The following is a 20352-nucleotide window of genomic DNA, read 5'->3' as shown; positions in this document are numbered from 1 at the left end:
CGAACACCTTCTATGTCAAGAACCTCCTCTCTATGAGCCAATGCACTGAACAATCCTTCTACACAAATTAAGAATAAGTAAGGTGACAAAGGATCTCCTTGACGGAGACCTCTAGTAGGTGTAAACCATTCTCTCTCCTGATCATTATACCTTACTTTAACACACATGCCATTATAAGATCAACAAACTCACTGTAGAAACCTAGGCGAGTAAACAATCTTTCTAGGAAAATCCATTCCACTCGGTCATACACTTTATGCATCTCCAACTTTACTGCAATATCCTTCTTTCCACATATTCTTATTTTTGATTGTATCCATGCTCTCATAAGCTAGCACTCCTTGTAGCATTAGCTTTCCAAGAGAAAGCGACATACAACAAGACTGCATGCCAAGACAAGTGGGGTCGCTTGTCACTACCAATGCCATGTGTGTGGTCTGTCCCTGAGACACGTTCCCCAAATCTCCCCGTGCCACACAGGGAGGTCACAGGTGTAACACCTGTAACTAGGTTTTCCCGATTATCAAATGCTCTATGGTTGAAAAGAAAATAGACTAACCCAATAAACATGTTTGGTTTTTTCCAATACCTCAGCTAACTCTAAACCTCCAAGAGTCTCTGGTTCAACAAATGTGGTGACAGGTTTCTACTATCATGTGATATGCCAATCAGCCTATATATAAGAAAGAATATACGTTAAAAAGACAGAATATAATGTGCAAGCCATGAAGATGAAAAAAAACTAGAAAAGCATGAACTAACTACCACCTTGTACAAGAAGTATGAGTTTATTTTGTACCTATGATATCTCAAGCATGAATGAACTAGCATCCATAAGAAAAGCATGAACTCAACCGGAAATTCAATTCGGCTCCCGGGTGCGTATGCTCCCTCTACTAAAAAATTATATTTCGAAATGTCGAAAAATTTGGACAAAAAATTCTACATGTACATCTATATAATATATATATGTGCGTTCGTCAAGTTTCACGAAAAACCAATATTTTGTGTGGTCTATATAAAAAAGAGACAGTTTATCTTGTGAAAAGCATTATTTTTAGCACTGAATTTTATCTTTTTTTACACACGTCACATGATAAGTCGATTTTTTATGAAACGACTTTGTGATCACGTAGCACATGAAGATGTACGTGCGAACTTTTAGTTTCAATTTTTTTGAAAATTTAAAATGTACGTAAGATGCATTTAAAAATATAGAGAGCATATGGACCCATGTTCCAAAACACCGCTCCCGAACTCAACAACATACTAATACTACACTAGTAATAAGAGAAACATCACAAGTCCACATAAGATATTTAAAATTAATTATCATTATTATGGAGGAGAAACAACGACAAAAGAAAATGATTCAGTGATTCGGTCAATGCTTGACAACTTGCACTGGTGGTGGACAGACAGACAGATTTCTTTTCAGAAATTGAAACAGACAAACAAACAGAAACAACTACCCCTCCGACCCGTATTACTTATCGCTGAAACAAGCACACACTAAATTAAGTAATATAGATCAGAGGGAGTAACAAACTTACAAAATATGGACTCAGAAAAGTGAGGTGCTAAAAGATCAGATTAAAACTGTCCGGGAGTTACGGTAACCATTAGGCGAAGTCTGAAACATCAAGCCATTCTAGATTTTTAAAAGACCAAATTTATTTGGATCAAGCAACAAGCGTGTGCAATGGCGTTCGTGGATCTCAACTCTTTGACCCCAGCAAAACAGGGCAGCTAGGACTCATTGGCATAGTCGAAGACCGCAATGAAGGGCATGAGAACGGATCCAATCCAGAGTTTGCCATCCTTCTCCTCCACTTCACTTACAGCCCTCACCACCTGCCCCTTCGTATCCTCCAAGATGTCGAGCACCTCCCCCTCAGGACTGTACTTGATGATCAGCGCGTGCAGGTTGCCGCCGATCTGCATCAGGTAGTGGAACTTTGCGGGGATCGGGAGGCTGAGCAGGAACTTCCTCAGCCGGATGTGGCGACTCACGAGCCGGGCATAGACACTGCGCCGGCAATGGATTGCTACCCAGAACTCGCCTTTCTCGTTGGTCCTCACATTGTCTGGGAATCCAGGCAGGATGGCGAAGAGATCGACGGTTCCTGCCTTCTCACCCTTCAGCCAGTATCTGCTCAACCTGTCTCAACAATGGCACAATAATCAGTGACTATGCAGTAGAATTTGGGGAGTCCCTGAACCAAATGGAGAGAAGAGTATATGAACCTTCCGCGAGATCCTTCACAGAAGACGAAGAACGAGCCATCCTTGCTTAAGCTCACCCCATTGGGAAATTGGAGGTTTCGGTGAAGAACTGTTGTTTCCTTTGTTTTCGGGTCGTATTTCAAGAGCCTGCCCGAGGGGTCTCCGGCAAAAACCAACTGCATGAAATTCCTGCAGATTAATTGTCACACTGATAATTAGTTCCAACACCGCTAGCACATCAAATGACCAAGAAATTCCTACAGATGAATTGCCACACTAATAATTAAATACTGCAGAGAAACAGAGTAATTCTCACGAGTATCTCCTAGAGCAGAATTACTGCAAGTAAGCATTTCACAGCAAACAAGCCCTTCAATTACTTCAAAGTTTACTAGTGCCTTCCTTTTCCTACGCCAGCACATCTACATGATCAAGAGCATCCAGCCTGGCATCTCTCGGACGACCCGTAAATTGTCACAAGAACGAACAAATTTCAATAAAGGTCATCAAAAGAAACTTTTAAGCATAAAAATGAGGATAAGCTTGCACACTTCCTCTGTTTCTCGTGAGTGCCTCCTAGAGCAGAATTGCTGAAGCAAGCATTTTACAGCAACAGGCCCTTCAATTGCTTCAAAGTTTACTAGTGCCTTCCTTTTCCGAAAGCAATCGTATAAAATTCTAAGGAGGAACAATAGCAAAATATTAAAATACGAAAAAGTTTCAGGCGCATCCACGCACCTTCACGTGCATTATAGTGCATCCGCTTTAAGCACCATGCAAATCATTACGGAAAGTTGCTAAGCTTTTCTCAGAAAGATACTAGCTATGCAGTCAGAGCTTCAAAAGTCAGCAGAGGATACCATGGTGTCTATGCTGGGCTACATCAATTACCACTGTAACTGTCAAATCAAGCTACCACAAGCTAAGCTTCCAATTATAGTGTCTTTTTTTAGAGGCAGTTCTAGGGTGCTAATGATTTCAATCAGCAGGTCTGCTCAAGTTTGTAGTAAAAAGTGAGGCAACGGATACGATACAGTGGGCAAGCAAACCAATACGATGAGATGAAGCTGAATAAAGCAGAGGAGAGGATAAGGGCATGGGGCATGACGGGCGGACCTTCTCTGGTAGAGGACGCTGCTGTCGGTGAAGTAGACGTTGCCATCGGCGTCAAGGTCGAGGTCGTTGGTGAAGTTGAAGCGCACGCCCTCGGCCTCGACGGCGAGCGGCGTGGCGAGCCCGCCGTCGGGCCCGACCTTGCACAGCCCGTAGTAGGCGTCGGCGATGTAGAGGTCGCCGTTCCGCTTGTCGAACCGGATGCCGAGCGCGCGGCCGCAGACGTGCTCGTCCCTGAGGTACTCCATGGGCGACGCCTTGGGCCCGCCGCAGCGGTCGGCGGTCCAGCTCGGGGAGGCGTGCGCGAAGTGGACCCAGCGGGCGCCGTCCCAGAGCACGACGCGGCCGTCGGCGACGCCCGTGTAGGGCCCGCGGCCGCGCGGGTCGAAGGCGACGCTCTCGGGGCCCTGCACCTCGCCGCGGAACCGGATCTCCGCGCCGCGGAGCCGCTCGGCGGCGTCCGCGTGCGGGGGCATCTCGGCCGCGTCGGGGAGCTCCACGACGTGCGCCTCGAAGCCCGGGAAGTCCACCATGCTGCCCAGCCGCAGCGGGTCCGTCCCGCAGAACGCCGCCAGCGCCGCCACCACCGCCGCCGCGACAACCACGCCCGTCGACACCATCCTCTCCTTCTCTGCGTGCTCTAGCTGGCTTCCTCTGCGTGCGGTGCCTCGCCTTGTCCGCGACGCGTGGGTCTCTCCGCCTACCTCGCGCGCGCGCACCAGCTGTGGGACGTGGGGGTTTAGCAGCCAGGAGCAGGAGGGGTCATGGGCATGGCTTTGTTGCGTCGCTGCTGATAGCGATCTGCCTGCATCGCTGTGATTTTGATGCGCGAGCAGGGCAGACGCGAGGTGTCCCCCTTCCCAACACACATGCCACCAACTACCCATCAACTTCCCCTGCACAAGCCACATGCCGCCATCAAGAACTGTTCCCTTCGGCATTCACTCTGAGCACAAGAACACAACTAACTACTGCCTGCTTTTCTTTCCGCAGAATCGACATGACAAAAGTGTCTTCATTTTTTAAACTTGCCTACTGTAGTAAAAGTTACAGCAAAGATTTATAACTGAACTGAAAATCTTTTCCCTCTCCTACATATTTAACAAATCAAGTATACACAAATCAACAACGCAAAGAGTGAAGCTAATATCAAACTTGACCAAACAAACAAAAGAAATCTTGACAAACGCAGGCCATCAAAATTATAATCTTGAATGAACACTCAGCAAGAATGTGGTAACAGGAATATCTGTAATACTTCAAGTCTGGTATCAGAACAATGGCATGAAATAGAACAAATGGTTACATACATGGTACATCATTTCAGACCCTAAACCCTACAACAAGGCAATGTCGCACCATCAGACACAGTACACTCTCAGCAACGACAAACTATCCTCTTAAAACTGAACAGCAATGGAAACTCACGCTACACATTCCCACTGTAATTTTACAATTTGGCTCGGACGCCTTATTGTGTACTTTGGAAATCTTGCACGAATTTCAATTCAACACTACAGCCAAGTCAATGTAAGTATAGCCTCCATTCTTACCCTTGAGTCTCGATCATGCTACAAATGAGAAACCAAGAGTTGGTTCTGGGGGGAGTTTACACCAGGCACTACCCAAATGTGTGACTAAACGGTTGGAGCCTCCTCGTTGTTACCCAGCTTTTTCGTCACCATATCATAAACTGTATCGACCTTGGCAGGGTCAACTTTGAATAATACATGAGCATCTTCCTTCTTGACAACACTACCCTTGAACATCTCCTGCATCAACACTTCCTGCATTTTCAGATAATGACTAGGTAGCAATCTGTTCTGACAGCACAGAAGTTTTTCCTGAAATAGAGAAGAAGAGCATTTGTTTATTCTACCGAGCTACACAAATACGTAAATGGCGACATCAAGAAGAAACAAGCAATGCCCTTACACTGGCACTTAATAGCTCTTCCCCAGGAAGACCAACAATATCCCAATCATCCCATTGTTTAGCGGTTGTATGTCCTGTGGTCTTTGGAGAATCCCTACCACCAGAATCCAAAATTGTACTGCCTTTCTTTAGATCCAAATTCCCATCTGTCTCAATTTTCATAGGCCGGTTTGTTTTGTGTACTGCTTTAGTAGTTGGAATAAGCTGGCCACTTTCCTTCGCTTTTTGAGCATTCATACCATACTCCTTTCTCCTCTTCTGCTCGATGTGTATCTTGGCTTCAGCCAGTGTACGGCATCCAGCGGAACGACATTCCTGGCATGAACAAAATAAAGTAATGTAAGGAATTATTCTTGCACACAAAAAATGCTGTAACAGCGAGTTGTAACTATTCTGTTTGCTTAGTTGAGAATCTGAATGTAGTAAGAGAAAATGGCAAGCTAAACATATGGACATGTGCCCAAAACTTTGGGGAAAAGTAGAACACCTGAAGCTCTTGAATCCTCCTCCGGATTTTCCGTTCTTCAATAACACTCCTAACAAGGGCTTCATGTTCCTCCTTAGTAAGGAAACGCATGAAGACCTTGTATCGATGGTAAACCTCCTTGTCCTCATTTGTAAGATCCTTCTCCAAAGGATTAGGGTACAGTAAGTTTCTTTCCAATATGAACTCTTTTCTCCTTTTCCTTTCATCAAGCCTATGGTGGAAAATAATCAAAAGGATGAGAAGCATAAAAAAGGTTCTATAACTTCTAGCAGACTCATTGGTTATTAAACAGCAAGGTCTGTTGCAGCTTTTAATGAAGTCATGCAAACAGAACCATTTGTTCAAGTCAACTAGCAGCTTAAGCACTAAAAACATGGAGCCCTTTTCATCTGAATATTAATTAGTAGGAACCAATAAGAAGATGTTGCCATGATGATCTTTCTCAAACCAGAGGAATAAACTACTGCAACAACAGAATTTACTTTTATTTACTACGAACAAACATTCTTTGCAGTTGACGAACCTTGACAAGTAAATTCGCAACACACGTAGCTTCAGTTCACGATCGGTTTCTGAATCAGTTTCTTTAAATTCCATCTCTGCAAGTGCTTGTTCAGCATCATTATCATACTCTGGGTCAAATTCATGCCTCTTTGCATTGTATCCACTCAATTCAGTCAACGAAGGCCCTTCTTCTGCAGAACATCTGGGCTTTTTTACGCCGATACTTCTATCCATATGACCATCTGGCAGATACAAATTGAACAGGCCAATATTCAATATACGATATTGCAGGAATCTGAAGAAATAATACAGGTGCGGCGTACGTAACTACGTATGTTTCATTATGGTAAAATAAATAAAAAGGATTTGCTTCTAAACACTCCAGATACCATTGTCTAGAGATCTGTCTTTGGTTTATTTTGATCATAATACAAAATTCTAAAATAAAAGGGAAAATGGTTTTTCCGACCACGATTGTATATGTAAAGTCATCTCTTTAAAAGGGTAATAAACTTGATCAAACATATCACAAAGGTGAACAACTTGGGAAAGGAAGCCATGCTAAGTAGTGTCTTATTTTCGCTTAATCTGAGAACAACAAAGGGATGTCTTTACTGACATGAAGGCAATGCTTGATGATGAATGAAAAACAGAAAATAACCCTAATGCATCCATCTGATCACCCATGGATAGTTTATTTATGGCTGTACCTTCAACTTTAGCTAGATTAGCACCATCTTTGAAATGCCCAACAGTTGAAGCTTTCTTATTTGCACCTGAAGCAGATTCAACTGCATTAGCATAATCCGGATCATGTTCAATGAGACTGGACAAACAAATATTAGGATCGAATCAGTCAAATTAGAAGACATACTACCAGGTATGTGCGAAGGTGATCGACTGGCTGGACCTTCTAGAAGTGCATCTTCCACCCTATGCAAGGCAACAATTGGTAACTAACCTCTTGCAAAGTTCAGATGCATGGTTATGAATATTCTAGAGCAAGAATAGCATACTTGACACGGGGTGGAGAAAATGGAGACTCATCCTTAGGAGTCCAATCCCCTGGTAACACTGGAATTCCTATATATAGAAAGAGGAAATATACAAACAAACATAGTGAGATATCATATCAAGTCTTTACTGTCATTCTTCTTTATGTAAGGGAGGACATTACTCAGGGCAGAAAGTACTTCTTAGCATCCTCACATTCAGAGTCATTACCGACAGAATAGTGTCCTGCCGGAGGTTTCTGTTATTTCATTATATTAGCTCATGCATTTGTGTGGATTCTTGTGTTCATGTCTGTGCTTCTGTGCATTCAGGCACATTTTCTTTCCTACTTATGAAATGTTGAGTTGGTGGTCGTTCGTTCACTCTCCGCCCCTACACCACAGCAAGGCCCATGCCATTTAGGGGCCCATACATGTACATATAGTATTGATATTCGACAGTAACGACTTATATATAGCTAACTGGCTCGGACCGCTGTACCTCCGGAAAACTGAAGCAATAAAACTAGAAAAGAAAACAATGAACAGCCGACAAGGCCCACGTAACCCATAAACATGGAGATGTGGGATGCTAGCCTTCCCAATATCCTTCATGCTTTTTTCTCATATGCATGGTTTTGAAGGCGTCAAGGCGTCTTAGAGCGGGTTGGGGCGCCCTGACGCCTAAGCAACGACTAGGCGGGTGCTTTAGACGCCTAGGCGCCTAAAGCGCTCGATTTTCCAAGGCAGAGGGGGGGCGGGCGCCTTGACGCCTAAGCGTCGCCACGCCTAAGCAACGCCTTTAAACCCGTGAACTAGCAATGTCTACATGATTCTTTTCATTTTACATTCTAACAGCTCCATTAATTACCAAACAAGAAACTTCTCTATTGAAGCCTTGGAGTGGTGCTAATCAATCACAACTGTCTTTGATCCCTACAAAAAAGATGTTGCAGCAACGATTTTGGAAGAACTATTTGAGGTAATTTACAGCATGCCACAAGAAAGAAAGATCCGCGTCCATATCCCTTATCCGCTGACTCCAAATCTAAAAATACAAATATAGGGTAATGGCTCCCAGTTTCCCACAAAAGCCCACAATTGCACGACACAGGACTTGAACGAGAGATGAGACCATGCCTAGTGTGCCATGGAGCACAAGAACAGCTGGTTGACATGCTGAGACAATCTAATTTATTGATCCGTAGTTAAGCACAGGTATTTAGCTCATAGTTATTAACAGCTAACATATCAGAAGTAAAGAAACAACGCTAGTACTAAATATCCTGATATAGAAAGAATTCTTGAAGACCAGAACTATGTAAGTAATGTAACCTAAACGGCTAAACCACCTGAGACACTAACATCACACACCCACGACCAATTAATATATGTAGTAAGGTATGTCAGCCTTCAAAATACATACCCAGCTTACGCTCACCAGAAGATCTAATACTCAGATGTTCAAGAAAAACATATAATATCCTGTTCCAGCCTAAATAGATTTTCTTTATCACCTGAAAAATATGTGATCACTGCTCACCTTTTTTACTCTCACCCTGTACTTTAGCCATGGCGAGAAGTTCCTTTCTATTCTTGCCATTAACATGAGACATGTCCTACAATGATGAGGTAGTATTGTATTAGGTATCAACTTTCAACTCTACAAATTAACAGGTTGACAAAATGATTACCGGAAGGGGATAACAAGGTGAGTTCATGTATGCAGTTGTATAATGATCAATGCATTGTGTCTTGCCCTTGGTACCAACATGCTCTGCAACTTCAGCCCAGTTTCCCAGACCATACATTTCAATGCCCTTCAATAATAACAGGTAAGCAGTCAGAACCCACAAGTCAGAAATGAACAGAACAAATGGACACTGAAAGTACCTCTAGAAGAAGGATTTCCTCGTCTGCATTCCAATCTGGACAAATTAGTGGAAAAGATAGGTTGTCCTGTTGCATAATTTCAGTTGAGTTAAAGCATGCAACTTACTAATAAATATTTAAAGTTCTAAGGTAGAAACTGTTTTCTTTTGCCGCTTCTCTTTGTTTATGAGAGCTGTCTCCAGGATGACCTGGGCGCACATGTAGTAAACCGCATATAGACAATTACAATAGAGATAGTTGATTATCTAACCATGTAGAACCAAACATATAATCTGAGTTAACGCATGTGCTGCTAAAGGACGCTTATAAGTGTATCCAAGTAAACATGAATAGAAGCATGAGTGCAATGGGATTGCGCAAAGATAGTGTTTGTGTGGGATGATTCGGCATTGGGGTGTCACATACTCATACTGCATTTTTTTTGCGTCCTGCCTTTTTGACTAAGTAGCAATCACCAAAGATTTACTATTCCAAATGACAAGTGGAATGCTACGCTTTAGGGGCAAAGTTATTAACAGCATATTAAGTCCATTGCGGTATCACTCGATTGCTCTTCGACCCTAGTGGTTATTACTGCTGCTTCTGGACACTAATCAGTTAAGCATGCATTTGTGCACCAATTGCAATTCAGTGGGCAAGTAGGAAAACCAAGCTAAGCTAGGACACTGACCATGACCCTGTAGGGGTGATTGCTCCGATGCGGAGTGACCTCAGCTCCAACAGAGAAGCACTCGACACAGAGGTCGAAGTCCGGGCACTTGGAGCACTTGATCCGGATCTTCCCCGACAGGTCCTTGTTGCAGTAGTTGCAGTGGTACAGCGCCTTCTTCCCGTCGCCAGCTCCCCCGCACGCCGCCGAGAGGGAGTCCGACGCATCCCCGCTCGACGCAACCCTCCTCCGCTTCGACCTGCAGCAAAAACCGGCCGCGCATTACATTACACCACTCGCTCGCGCGCTAGTAGCCAAGGCAGAGCGAAATGCGAAGGGGGCAGAGCAGCGAGCGGGACCTGTGGTTGGTGTCGTCGTCGCCGGAGTTGGGCACCCCGCGAGACCGGCCCATCGCGGGCGGGGTCCGGGGGCCAAACCCTAGCTTCGCAAACCCCTCGAAACCCTAACCCTAGCTCGGCGCCGGGGCTCCGCTACGCCGCCGCTGGCCGCATCCGAGCTGAATCGAATTCGGGGGGGATTGATCCGAGCGGGGGAGCGTGGACTAGGGCTGGGGGATTTGGGGGATCTGCGCCGCGGCGAGGTTTGGGATTTGGCTGGGGCGGGGAGTCGGGGAGAAGACGACCACCATTGGTGAGCGCCGGACAGCTACAGATCAGACCGAGTAGTTGAGTCGGACTAGTATACTGGCGGCGGCAGATCTGGACCGTCCAGCTTGGACATCGGACGGCTGTCGTCTGTCCGTGCCCAGACAAAGGGGAACTCTCGCCGTCCCTTTGAAACTTCAGTGCTACTACAACCCGTTCTGTTCAAGACGAAGAGGGAAATATTTGGTCCAGAATTCTGCCACTAGTTGTCAAAATATTTTACCCAAAATTCTGAGACTAGCTGTCGAAATATTCAGTCTAGAAATCTTTCTCGTCCATCACAATTCAGAAATCTCGAGGTGAAAATTACACCTGAATTTCTCCGGAAAGAAACATCAAACCATCAGGGTTCATACATCTGACAGCTATCAACCATCAAGAACCAAAGCACAACCAAGATCGTAATGACCGTTGCTTGTTCACCCCCACACCACACACATAGCAACGTTATTACACAACTCTCACACACACATCTCTGGGCGATTCATGACTAAACTAAAATAGGTTCTGGTAGATCTTGTCTTGGTCGGATCTGTGCACTCGCCGCTTGCTGCTACTCCCAGTGCCTGAGGTAGGCTTGTGGTGATCGGAGCTCTTCGACATCGGTCTTCGGCTCGAGCCGCAGGAGAGGTGGTGGGCCGGCCTGGCCTTGCTGCTGTTGCTGCGCTGGGAGCTCAAGGATTCCTCGTACTCCTGGCAAAGTTCATGGTTGAGGTGAGGAATATGCTTTGGCAGCTTGAGCACAAACTTGAGGGGAAAAGATGGATGGAAATTGTGCTGAAGCTGGCCCTGATACCTCGGATCTGCTCTTGGAGAAAGGGGTCAGGCAGGGATTAAGATCTTTGACGAACATTTCGTCAGGGCTACCACAGTTCGGCGTCTCTGCTTCGCCGATGCTGCACTCCTGCAATGACAGCGAATAGCAAGAATGGATATCATCAGTCACTCAAGGCGAAGTGAGATTATATGTTTAATAAGTTGGTATGCGCAGGTATGTAGATAGGTAGCCCATGCAGCCATGTAAGATTCATTTGTGTTGGGAGTTTTATGTTTTTTTTGTTGTTGCAAAAGATAGTTTGCAAATTGCAGCAGCAACAAAGCTTTAGAAGAGTCAGAACTTGGATTCTGAAACTAACAAACCAAATTAACCATGAAACATAGGTAAATGACTGTCTTTACAGACAGTGTAAAAAGGGTTTTCACATATTACTTTGGAAGAATAAAGGGCATGGACTGAAAATATGAAATAAGTCAAAACAACTTAAAGAACAATTAGGAAGCTGTTAACAGTGTGTTGTGCAGGTATTTTCACACCAGGTTAGACAGTAGAATAAAGTTACTCTGACATATCTCTATTGAGATCTGAGGTGTAGTTCTGAATTCTGATTAAGTCATCAAAGTCCATGAGAAAATGAGAGCATGGTGTGAACTGATAAGTAAGAAAGTTTTCCCAGTTTTTGTGTTGTCCTGTTACCTTGTGAAAAAATAAAATAGATTATGAAAGTAACTAATCTTTGTGCTTACAAGAAACATGATAATACAACAGTAAGGTTCTGAAGAAATCCTTCGTCCTAAAAGGCCATTTACTCCAAAGTAAAGGTATTACCCTGATATAAAGGGTCATTTATATAGCTTAATGGCTCTTAAACCTTTGATAGGGTCATTTAATAGTGGAAATTATATGTCCCCTTTACAAATTTTAGCATGGAACATAAGGCTGAATTCAAGAAAAATAATCTAAAATTAATATACAGGGTGATATACGCAAAATCTAATAAAATCGTGAAGCACAGTATGCAAACAACTCAACAGCATAGACATCGCTCAATCGTTTCAGCAGAATGGTTATGATCATGAATGGTAGAGCAAACAATCATACCAGAGAGAAGGCAGTCTCCTCGTTAAGCACAGGCGTGCTTGGGGAGGAACAATATCCATCATCAAAACATGACCTTGATGTGTTCTTCTCGGCCTTGACCTGCTCAGAGTGAAACGACAGCAGACGAGCATTAGATTGGCACTGAAAGATACCATTTTGAAGCTTCCCAAAATCGTGAAGGACGTGCCTGGGCGAGCTCCTCGGCAAGGCACTGGATCTGCCCGGTGAGGGTCGATATCTCGTCCCGGACGTGGCGGTCGGGCTGCGCGTCCGGGAACAGGACGGCGTCCTTGAGCGCCCTGATCTCCTCCCGCTGGCGCAGGCACAGGTCCTTGAGCCGCTCGACCTGCTCAACAAGCCGACAGATTGTTGGTTCGTACTGCATCGGGCCATTGGTGGCACGGACTGGTGCGGGGGAGAGTGGAGAGGGAAGGGGAGCTCTATGTGCACACCTCGGTGTCCTTCTGGTGGAGCTGGCGGCGGAGCGCGGCGATCTCGTCCTCCTGCTCCTTGCTCTGCGAGAGGAGCTCCCGCTCGCTGCGCAGCACCGTGGCGAGCGTGCGCGTGTTGGCGTTGCCGCTGTTCTTGACCTCCGTGAGGGCCTTCCGCTTGCCCTCCGGCGGGGCCTTCTGGAATAGCTTCCGCGACAGCGCCGGCAGCTTGCCCCCTCCGCCGCCGTTCTTCGCGGGGGCGGGAGGGACGGGGAGGAGGTTCTTGGAGCTGGGTTTCTTGTCCATGGAGATGAGCCTCCGGAGCACGGAGCCGAGGTTGCCGTGCGGCTGCGGCGGCGCCTGGCAGCGCAGGTCGGCGCGGCCGGATCTGACCGGCACCAGCGCGCGGCTCTGCTGGACCGGCGTCCCCGATGCGGCGGCGGCGGGTGCGGGTCCGGCGCGGCGCGGGGACGGGGAGGGGGATTGGGACTCGTAGGAGGCGTAGCGCGAGGCCGCGGCCGCCTTCCTCATCTCCGACTGCTGTGCTGCGTCCCGCGCTGCCGCCGCTCGGCTCGGGTCTCGTCTCGCCGGTCTGGTGTGTGTGTAGTTTGGCGTGGATGGATGGGGAGGAGAGGGGAGCGGCCGGCGGCGTTCGAAATTCGAATGGACCAATTATGGCGTCGTGCGGCGTGCGTGCCGGGTGCTTTTTTTTTGTGTGTGTGTGTGACCCGCTCGTGCTTTTTTCCTCGGAGAGGGGATCCTGCCATGACGACAGAGTCGGCGACTTTTGCTGCACGCCGGGCAGAGCAGAGCAGGGCTCACTAGTCACTACTGTGTACTGCCACGTTCCGGAGGATTCAAAGTTTTGAACGGAGTCGGCCACCGTGCCGCATTAGAGCATCCCCACTCGTTTGGGCTCCCCACGCCCAAATCCGGCGAAATTTTCGTCCGGATTGGATGAAGATTTGGCGTGGGAGCGCCGAAGTTCCAGCCGTCCCCGGCGGAAACCCCCAACCTCGACCATTTGACATATTTCAAACAAATTCAACATAAAATTTAACAAGTTCGGCAAACAAGAGGACGAAAATTGCTTGAAACAAATTCGGCGATAACGAGTACAATGTTTAACAAGTGCTCAAACAAATTAAGACGAGACTAGTTGGCGTCGGCGTTGGCGTTGCCTCGGAGCCTCCATATGTGCTCCACCGGATCATCTTGCAGCGGCTGGTGCATTGTAGAGTCTCGAATCTCCCGGCGCATAGCAATGAAGGCGGCCCATGATGGAGGCACCTGGTGATTAGGGCCGTGCAAGAGGACCCTCTCTCTCATATGGTGCTTCTTGCTCGGCCGGAGGAACCGGATGCTTTCGCTCATCTTCAATAATCATGTTGTGTAGGCACACACAGCAGTTCATCACCTCCCACATCCGATCTTTGGACCAAGTCATAGCGGGGAACCGGACGACGGCAAATCTCTGCTGTAGGACACCAAATGCTCGCTCGACGTCTTTTCGGCAAGCTTCTTGTTTCTTGACAAACTCGCAAAGTTTGGGGGTGCTAGGGTTGGAGATCGTCTTCACAAATGTTGCCCACTTTGGATAGATACCGTCCGCAAGGTAGTATCCTTTGTTGTAGTGCCGACCATTGATCACATAGTCCACCGGGGAGCATGACCCTCAACAAGCTTGGAAAAGACCGGGGAGCGGTTTAGGACGTTGATGTCATTGTTGGATCCAGGCATACCAAAGAAAGAGTGCCAAATCCAAAGATCATGGGTAGCCATCGCTTCAAGTATCACAGGTGCATGCCTTTTTGTGACCCTTGTACATTCCCCGCCACGCAAACGGACGGTTCTTCCATTGCCAATGCATGCGGTCAATGCTTCCAAGCATCCTCGGAAAACCTCTAGCTTCATTTGTTGCAAGGATCCTCCGAGTGTCTTCGACGATGGGTGATCTCAAGTAATAGTCCCCGAACACCTGCTATGACGGCCCCGCAGAACCGGTAGAAACAATCAAGGGCGGTGGACTCCGCCATCCGAAGATAGTCATCTGCGGTATCACCGGGAGCTCCATACGCCGGCATCCTCATAGCCACTGTGCACTTCGCAGGTGACGAAAATCCAACCAAACCAGGTGCAATCCGCCTTGCATCCGAAGTAGGGATCAAAGTGGCGGATGGCATACACAATTTGCGAAATAGCTTTCGCTCATCTCGAAACGACGCCGGAAAACGAGTCTCACCGTGCAATGGATTGTCGGCGAAGTAGTCGGCGTACAACATGCGGTAGCCCTCCATTCGCTGTCTCGGCTTGCACTTCCGGCGACCTCGTGCCGACCCACCACGCCGACGAGTTGCCGGTCCGGCGTACATGCTTGCCAAGTAACCAAGGATCATCATGTGCTCGTCGTCTTGGGCGGCTCGCCGCCATCTCTTCTTGCATAAGCTCGACGAACATCTGCTCCTCCTCTTCGTCCGAGTCCATGGCCGGCGAGGCAAATGGACGAACACCCGACGGGCGTGGTCGAGGCAACCCGAGCCGCGAGCGACGACGAGCAAGCGAGGCCGGAAAACGAGGCCGGCGGAAGAGCGGCCGGATAGGCCGTCGTCCAAACACGGCGGAATATAGGCGAGGTGGGGAAGGAGTGGCGGCGCAATCCGGGCAACAAGCCGGCGGGGTGGTGCCGGCGGCGAGAGAGATACGAGGGGTGGGGGAGATTTTGAGCGACGTGGCGGTGGGGTTCGTGCGTCGAGTCACCGACGGATCGGGCCCTTCCCGCTTTTCACTCGTCCGGAGTCCCCGAGAGCTCCCCGGGGGCCGGGGGGCGTGGGATCGCCGGATGAATTTAGGCCCAAATCCGGACGAAAACGAGGAACCGGGGGCGCGACCGGGCCGAATTTCGCCGTCCGGATGGAAAAACGCTCGCCGGGGCCTCCTCGGGGGACGAGTGGAGATGCTCTTAGATTTTGTATACCGAACTACAAAACGAAATATGAATATAACACCAAATGCGACAATATACGCTATTGTTTCACAGCATTGTTCGCATCAAACATCTAAAATATGCGCAAAACATTTTTCTTGTGCAATCATCCGTCCGCATGGTGATGAAAGAAGGCTCAAGCAACACCATTGTCGCCGGTAGCACCTCCGGCGACACCACCGCTTGCCGAAGCATTGTCTCTATCTTCACGAGCTAGCCTTCTCCTTGTAATGATCTCGAGCTTCCTCATATGCCACCATTCTTTGGTGAAGGAATACATGTCGCTCGAATCTATCATCACCGTTATACTCTCCTCCGCAACAAGGTCCACCATTGTCTTCTTCACTTCTACAGCTAGCCTCCTCTCCTCCAACTCACGAAATGTTTCCCACCTTGCTTGCTTCATCACAATCTTTTTCTCGGACATGGATTTCTTTGACTCCGAAGTCTTGAGCATCATGTTTTCCTTTGACTTTACGAACTCATCGATCTTGGAAGCCAAATTTGTTGCTTCAGCTTCAACTGTGATCTTCTCCTTAGCCCTATTGTTCCCATCTGGCCACTTACATAATCCAAACATAGCGTAGATCATTTCTTTGGTGGTGCCTCTTGCTCCCCCAATTTTCCTAGATGCTCGAGCAACTTTCAACAACGATGTAGAGTGAATGGTCTTCCTTTGGAAGCTAGCGATTTTTTTTCTCTCTGGACGCGAGATCACGAGCAACCATGCTAGCGTTTTTTCTCTGCAACCGGACTGATCCCAAACGTATGGTCTTATCATTATTAATTATTATCAAGTCTTATGTGTTGACTCCAACTTGTGATTTTTGTACGCTAGATAATGCTTTTGATAATAAACAGAAGAATTTCTTCCTCTCTGCCATCACGATTCACCTCAGCCATGGGAATGGCATCTATCGTTGTCCCGTTAACCTTCCTCTTTCTCGCTATTGTCGTTGCTACCGTCCTGGCACTGGGATAGCGCACCTCGTGGGCATCAGCGATGACCTCCGCCATGGGAATGGCAATGACATCCACCATCTTCTCGTTCAACATCCTCTTCCTCACCATTGTCGCCATCGCCGCTCCAGCCACTGGGACAATGCACCTTGTGGGCATCAGCTAGGAGTGGGCATAATAAACCGAAACCGAACACCGAAACCGAATTAACCGAAACCGAAACCGAATACACCGAAACCAAATTAACCGAAGCTAAATTCGGTGCATAAATGTGATAAACCGAATTTATAAATTTAATTTCGGTTTTACCCCTAAATGAACCGAAGTAACGGTAAGAACCGAGATATTGGCGACACAGAACAATGTTCGTGTGTACTAGCTCTCAGCGCAACTGAAAAAAGCCTAGAACTGCATGCACGTACTAGTCTGGCACCCTTATACACGTACGCAATCTCTATTACACTATACACATCTCGGCCGGTGCAGCCGCACGGTACTGTGGTAGCTGACCAACGTGCACCATCGTCTCTGCCGAATCTGAGAGACGGACCCGGCGAGCCGGATACAGCATAGTTAAAAAAAAATCTAGCAGCCCTACACACGTGAGATGTATACACATATATTGCATTCTTTTTCTTTGCTACACATGCATTCGTCTTAATTCAGCGCTATCTATTAGTACTTCTAGAGCATGCATGCATTTTACATGACCGAGAATATTTTATTTTATGTCACGCTATTTCATATTGTAAAAAACTGAACACCGAACCGAATTATTGGTTAACCGAATTATCGGCTTACAAGAAAACTGATATAATTTCGGTTCTCATTTCTTATTAACCGAATTTCTAAAAGAACGGAAAAACCGAACCGAAATTTCGGTTAAAACCGAATGCCCAGGCCCATCAGCGACGACCTCCCCCCCCCCCAACACACAGGCACCACACGCTCCAGCTCGCCCGCTCTACCCACTCCAAATCATGTCTAGATACATCAAATTCGAATAAATTTGCGGCATCCTTTTCGAGAAGGAGGGAATAGATTATTATCCAAGTTTTTTTATCGCCATGGTATCTTGCAACTCTTACCTCAACGATCTGCATATATAGACAATAATAAACACAATTATTGCTAATATATGCACGATATGCTTACCCCTTTGCTTAGCTAAGGTAAGATAGACATGTTTCTTATAGAGTGACCTCAAACCCTTTTGGTTGTAGTAATAAATACTATATATAACCGAGAAAGGAAAAAAAGAACACCAAAGAAGCTATCGCACGGGAAGAGGATCGCATCGCATGTCATGATCTAGAGGCGATCTTAAGGCGTCTAGGGCTTCGAGCCCCTCCTACCGGCGTCGCTGTTTTGCCTCGCTTCTCCCGCCTTCGGGCAATGTAGGCGGGGTGGATCTCGGCCGTCGACGGGAGGGCTTCATTCCCCTATTTGGGTTTTAGTTTGGTGGGCGGCATTTAGGTGGTGGTGGCGGTGTCTTCTCCAATAATGTCTTCCCGGCTTCGGTCACATCTCGGCGGCGACGTCGAGAATCTTGTGGGAGTGGTGTGGTTCTCGAGGATTTCTTTTGGCTGGGTGGGGGTCTCCGGATCTTCATGGAGCTTTCATCGGTGGCTAGTACTTGATGTGGTCTTCTTGACCCGTTCGGCGACTTCCCGTCCGCAACCAACAACGTCAGGCCGTCTTAGGGAAGAGCGGCAATCGCGGAGCACCATCGACACAGTCTGGAGGTTGAAGACGAAGGGCATCTGAAGGATTTTGTTGTAATTTTGTTTTCATTGAGGTGCTTTGTACTTGTTCAAATTTTCTCGTAATGCTAGGGTTCTATACGCAAAAGGTAAATACTATATAAATAGACGTACTTTATATTCACCCGTTGGAAGCTCACAAAGCAAAACATCCAAGTGTTAAAGCCGTCTCACGCAGCACACAAGTGATGGGCACTGGGATCTGAGATGTGGTCTTCTTGACCCGTTCGACGACTTCCCGTCCGCAACCAACAAGGTTAGGTCGTCTCAGAGAGGAGCGGCAGCGGCGGCGCGCCATTGACACAGTTTGGAGGTTGAAGACGAAGGGCATCTCAAGGATTATGTTTTAATTTTCATTTTTATTGAGGCGCTTTGTACTTTTCGAATTTTCTCGTAATGTTAAGGTTCTATACGCAAAAAATAAATACTATATAAATACACATATTTTATATTCACCCCTTGGAAGGCCACAAAGCAGAAAATCCAAGTGTTCAATCCGTCTCACGGAGCACGCAAATGATGGGCTTGGGATTTGAGATGTGGTCTTCTTGACCCGTTTGGCGACTCCCCGTCCGCAACCAACAAGGTTAGGCCGTCTCAGGGAGGAGCGGCAGTGGTGGCACGCCAATTGAGGTTGAAGACGAAGGGCATCTTAAGGATTTCGTTGTAATTTTCATTTTTGTTGAGGCTTTTGTATTTTTCAATTTTTCTCGTAATGTTAGGGTTCTATACGCAAAAATAAGTACTATATAAATACACGTATTTTATATTCACCCCTCATCCAAGTGTTAAATATGTCTCACGGAGCACACAAGTGATGGGCCTGGGATCTGAGATGTGGTCTTCTTGACCCGTTCGGCGACTTGCCGTCCGCAACCAACAAGGCCAGGCCGTCTCAAGGAGGAGTGGCAGCGGTGACGCGCCATCGACACAGTCTGGAGGTTGAAGACGAAGGACATCTCAAGGATTTTATTGTAATTTTCGTTTTTGTTGAGGTGCTTTGTATTGCTTGAATTTTCTTATAATGCTAGAGTTCTATTCGCAAAAAAATACATGTATTTTATATTCACCCGTTGGAAGGCCACAAGCAAAGCATCCAAGTGTTAAATCCGTCTCACGCAGCACGCAAGTGATGGGCCTGGGATCTAAGATGTACATCCTGGATCAAGCTTTATGTTGCTCTTTTCAGAGCTAGGTTGGTTAAAGCTAGCCATAATGGTAGTATCATAGCTAGTATCATGCATATTGGTCTTACAAAAGTATTGATGTGGCAGCTAATTAAGGAGGAGAGAGGAGATTAGAGTAAGACTGGTCATAGTGCATTGTATCATATAGTAGTATCATGTGTATGATACTTGTCTATGATATTATCTCTATAGTGGCTGATATTATATAGTAGTATCATAATCTTCTAAATTTATTATTTTATAGAATCCCAACACAAATATGTGTACAAGATCTATTTAGTATTAAATTTTTTCACAACATGCGCTATGATACAGTATCCACCTATGTTACTCTAATCATATCTCCTCCTTAATTAGATGTCACATCAGTACTTTTGTGGCCTAGAATGCATGATACTACCTAAAATACTAGTACTATAGCCAGCCTAACATAGGTAGATACCGTATCATAATGCAAATAACGAGAAAAATTAATGCTAAACAAATCTTATACATAAATTTGCATTGAGATTCTAAGAAAAAATAAATATAGCATGACTATGATACTACTTCCATGATAGTACACACTATATAGATAGTATCGGATGAACCGCGCTACCCACGGGCCTTCCGCACCACACACCTGTCCACTTTGGTCAAACGTAATTAACAACCCACAGTGTCTTATTCCGTAAATAACTGATTA

At 46.5% G+C, this 20352-nt stretch overlaps 3 protein-coding genes across 5 annotated transcripts; all 3 read right to left on the bottom strand.

Moving 5' to 3' along the window:
- Positions 1–1507: 1507 nt before the first annotated feature.
- On the bottom strand, positions 1508–3959 carry LOC124704289 (protein STRICTOSIDINE SYNTHASE-LIKE 3-like). Its single transcript, XM_047236534.1, has 3 exons — positions 3343–3959; positions 2248–2415; positions 1508–2161 (listed from the first exon to the last, which is right to left on the bottom strand). Exons 1-3 carry the CDS (start codon positions 3957–3959, stop codon positions 1750–1752), a joined length of 1197 nt encoding a protein of 398 aa, XP_047092490.1. The 3' UTR covers positions 1508–1749.
- Positions 3960–4573: 614 nt separating this feature from the next.
- LOC124704288 (transcriptional adapter ADA2) lies at positions 4574–10451 on the bottom strand. 3 transcript variants are annotated; one of them, XM_047236530.1, is made up of 12 exons: positions 10159–10451; positions 9821–10058; positions 9151–9216; positions 8952–9077; positions 8801–8876; positions 7282–7348; positions 7140–7198; positions 6976–7056; positions 6285–6507; positions 5762–5972; positions 5275–5589; positions 4574–5183 (listed from the first exon to the last, which is right to left on the bottom strand). In XM_047236530.1, the coding sequence occupies exons 1-12, from the start codon at positions 10209–10211 to the stop codon at positions 4977–4979; spliced, it is 1722 nt and encodes a 573-aa protein (XP_047092486.1). In that variant the 5' UTR covers positions 10212–10451; the 3' UTR covers positions 4574–4976. The 3 variants fall into 3 exon arrangements, with proteins under 3 accessions (XP_047092486.1, XP_047092487.1, XP_047092489.1); XM_047236531.1 differs by having other exon boundaries at positions 6976–7041; XM_047236533.1 differs by having other exon boundaries at positions 6976–7041; positions 7143–7198.
- A 449-nt stretch (positions 10452–10900) lies between these two features.
- On the bottom strand, positions 10901–13305 carry LOC124700549. Its single transcript, XM_047232654.1, has 5 exons — positions 12796–13305; positions 12531–12689; positions 12344–12442; positions 11213–11368; positions 10901–11154 (listed from the first exon to the last, which is right to left on the bottom strand). The coding sequence occupies exons 1-5, from the start codon at positions 13303–13305 to the stop codon at positions 10960–10962; spliced, it is 1119 nt and encodes a 372-aa protein (XP_047088610.1). The 3' UTR covers positions 10901–10959.
- Positions 13306–20352: the final 7047 nt, after the last annotated feature.

This window comes from Lolium rigidum, chromosome 3, assembly GCF_022539505.1.
Source record: "Lolium rigidum isolate FL_2022 chromosome 3, APGP_CSIRO_Lrig_0.1, whole genome shotgun sequence".
Taxonomy (NCBI): Eukaryota; Viridiplantae; Streptophyta; class Magnoliopsida; order Poales; family Poaceae; genus Lolium; species Lolium rigidum.
The sequence above is the reverse complement of the archived record's forward strand: the minus strand, read 5'-3'. Positions and strand labels throughout refer to the sequence as shown.